The 3,511-nt window shown below is 34.2% G+C and overlaps 1 protein-coding gene across 2 annotated transcripts in view; it reads right to left on the minus strand.

Moving 5' to 3' along the window:
- The window catches only part of LOC121654873 (cytokine receptor common subunit gamma-like), a 10,181-nt gene extending 8,243 nt beyond the window's left edge, over nucleotides 1–1,938 (minus strand). Inside the window, exons 1-2 of one of the 2 annotated variants that reach the window (XM_042009216.1) lie at nucleotides 1,813–1,917; nucleotides 1,692–1,694 (exon numbers count right to left, since the gene is read on the minus strand). In XM_042009216.1, coding sequence (XP_041865150.1) covers nucleotides 1,692–1,694; nucleotides 1,813–1,873 — 64 coding nt within the window. In that variant the 5' untranslated portion in view covers nucleotides 1,874–1,917. Of the gene's footprint in view, nucleotides 1–1,691; nucleotides 1,695–1,812 lie in introns of both variants that reach the window. The other variant, XM_042009217.1, reaches the window with a different exon arrangement.
- Nucleotides 1,939–3,511: the final 1,573 nt, after the last annotated feature.

The raw sequence follows: 3,511 nt of genomic DNA on the forward strand, positions 1-3,511 counted from the left end.
ACAGTTTCATGGTTCAATCAAGTTAAAAATGTGTCTGGTTACAAATATTTATTAGAATAGACATCTTTTTACCCTAAGTTTACATGAATAGTAAAACAACAGTGTTTTGAAAGAAAAACAACATTCTAAATAAATGGGAAAAAATGGTTTCTGTTTACACATTCATCCACTTGGAGAGCAGTTGCTAGAGGACCTGAAAAACCACAGCCACAGCATTAATCAGGAATACATATATATATATATAATATTTAAAATTAGATGAGTAATTTTACTGCCATCATAACCTATGATTCATATTTTTTTCACTTTTTTTGTATGCCTTAAAAACCTTAAAAGCTCTGGTGCCTAAAGAGTTAAGCCACTGAGAACTTTTTTCTGCACAAGCTAGCAGTGAAAATCAGATGGGCAAGTGCTTCACAGGAAATAAGTTAGACTATATGCAAGCTCAGATATCAGAAATGACATTACATGTTGGTTTCCTGTCAGGAGGGTTTTTCACGAAATCAGCTTAGATGGAGTTAACATTTAACTCTAACCTGGTTAAGACTGCTCTGCTGCTCTATACCCCTCACGTCTTTGAGCTGAGACAACTAATGCTAAACTGAAAATACCTCTGAAAAGGTTTAGGAAAATAGGTTCACAAGTTGCCTCAAATTAATTGCGTGAGTAAATATGAACATTAGTCCCAAGTCTGTCCAAATTAATATTTTAATTTGTAAATAAACAGAACAATTGTGTTTTTAGTTGAGGTTACTCAGAAACGTTTTGCAGTTTATTGCCTTCCCCTGACAAAAGTAATTTAAAAATATGAATTAAAAAAACCAAAAATATGAAAAATGACAATAAATAAATAAAAAAAAAATAATAAAGGTGAACATTTAAAGCACAGAAAAAAGTAATTTATTCTTTAGAAATGGTGCACTGACTTTCTGTTGCATTCAGTTTTTACTGTAAATCATGTATATGTTCTGAACTTATAAAGCACTTTTATTCAAAGCACTTTACATATATGTTACATTCACCCATTCACACACACATTCACACACTGATGGTGGAAGCTGCCATGCAAGGCGCTCAACCACGACTCATCAGGAACAATTAGGTGTTTGTTGTCTTGCTCAGGGACTCCTCGACATGAGCTCGACAGGCTGGGATCGAACCGGCAGCCCTTGGGCTACAGGACAACCGCTCTACCCACTGAGCCATGCCGCCCCCTTATGTATTCTTAATACGACAAAAATGAACCATGTTTGCCTTAAAGTGACATTTGACTGTTTTTTTTATGTCTGTATGAACCTTAAAAAATGGCGAATATTGATTTAGTACACGCCCACACACACACATACATACACGACAGCACTTGATTAAAGGAGAAATGACGTAAAGGGGAATTTACAAAAAACAATGTGCATGACTAAGGAACTAAAGCTAGGTCTGAAACTGAAGTAAGTTGATTTCTATAACAGTAATGAGAGAAATCAGATTATATTTCATGCTTTTTGTGCCTCGCCACATTTAATGTTGCTTTAAGTTTCAGGAAATGTATGATGTAGGGTTAAAATTACATATAAAATCAATATCAGTCACATACAATTATTTATACTGAATCTACATAGACTAAAGAAGATGTAATAACTTCTAGATAGAAGCTTTAAATCACAACAGCCTAATTTGAAACGGTTTCATTTAACCAGCTAAGGGTCTTTCAGCAAACTGACTGTTAACACATCGCACTTGACAACAGAAATTATTAGTTATTTTATGAGGCTTGTGATTTAAATATTTGAATAAATATACTAAAATGTTTCTTACCAGGCTTTTTTGCCAACACGTATCCAATCATACAGAGAAGTAGAAGCAGTTGAGTCGGCATCGTGGCAGACAGAAACAGGATGCTGTCAGTGTTGGCGTGGATCTACTTCTACATCTTATCGTCCCTGTGCTGTGCTGCACATGTGATCAGATTGTGGCTTTGGTTTCCTGTTAGCAGGAACAGTCAAGATATAGATTGTAGGTCAAAATAAGATGCCTTTAAACTGAATAACAGCTCCAACATTTACTACTAGACTTGTTAATAAAGCTTCTGAGTTTCAATGGATTCATTTAAAATGATGGCAAATGTCGATTTATTTCAAGTTACAATTATTCCATCTTCTGAATTAAATAACCAGGTTTACACTTGAAAACCTTGTCTGAATAGAATAATTAAGTGAATTAAGTGAAAATCAAGTTTTTCACCATTCATCCAGAAGCATATCCATGAACAGAGCTTTTTCTGTTTGGCTGTAACCTATTCTAACTTTGTTAACAAAAGAGAGATAAGACAAAAAGGAAATATCCAAGTCATTCTTTTAGCTGTCCCCCATCTTTCAGGTGTGATCTAATGGAGTGGAAATGCAAAAGCCTAAGGCATCTGATAGCTATGAATAAATAGTGTAAATGTTTATATGAAAGACCGTGTGGTGCTTGTGTACTGAAGCAGATATGGGCTTTAGGCATGTTGACAGAATAAGTAAACTCTACTGGCCTTGATAGTAACTACATATGTAGGATAAAAACTGGGTCCATGATGATTGTGTTGTAGAAGAATGTGTTTTGGCCTGAACCATAATCATTTTCTAACCATAACCAAGTAAACTTTATGCAAAAAGTAAGGAAATTTATGTTTGGCTGATTATTTCTTTCTTTTAACTTCCTGCTCTAATGTTTGTTGACAATATGACAGTTCTAGTTGCAGGACTTGTTGAGATATTTATATGTTATTTATATTTAACAAGTCATAATACAGATGACAAAAGAAATGCAACTTTTAAGATGACTGCTCTTTAAGAAATGTGACTTTCAAAGTCTGCAGCTTTTGATAAGAATAAGAATAAATGTCAAATACTCAGTTGTTTATGGCACCATTTTAAAAAAAATAATAAGTTGCTGCATATCTTGCATAGATAAACTATCTTTAAGAAGCAGTGTTTAACAATAAAAGTTAGCAGCTGAATTAGACATTATGACAACAACATGTGACAGGTAATATCTTACTTTCTGTGTAGACTGCTCAAAACTGAATTGTGCGGGTTTCCTGTCACAGGAAACTGTTTCAAAAATAAAGACTAGGGGGCTGAACAGGTACATTTGAAGTGGGGCCTTTAATGTGCTGTGGTAAGTTATATGTGTCATTGTTAAAATAAAGGAAACAAAAAAGTAAAAGAATCGAGGAGCTGCAATGGCTCAAAGTCCAGACCTCAGCTCAACTAAAATGTTGTGGGAGGCCTCTGTTAGCTACCAGTGAAACTGACTTTATTTCCAGAGAACAGAAAAGTTTTTTTTTTTTTTTTTTTTTAGTACCTGTGTGCAAATGACTGTTGTGTCATTGATCATTTTTACTAAGAAAATGCAGAACACTTGAAACTTTAGCATGCAGACTTACCATCATTTTCTTATGGTAAGCTATAATGGTACAATAACCCTATCTCCCCATAGTAAAGAATCCTAAAAAAAATTTCAAGCTCTATGC

Source organism: Melanotaenia boesemani, chromosome 15 (genome assembly GCF_017639745.1).
Source record: "Melanotaenia boesemani isolate fMelBoe1 chromosome 15, fMelBoe1.pri, whole genome shotgun sequence".
Lineage (NCBI taxonomy): Eukaryota > Metazoa > Chordata > Actinopteri > Atheriniformes > Melanotaeniidae > Melanotaenia > Melanotaenia boesemani.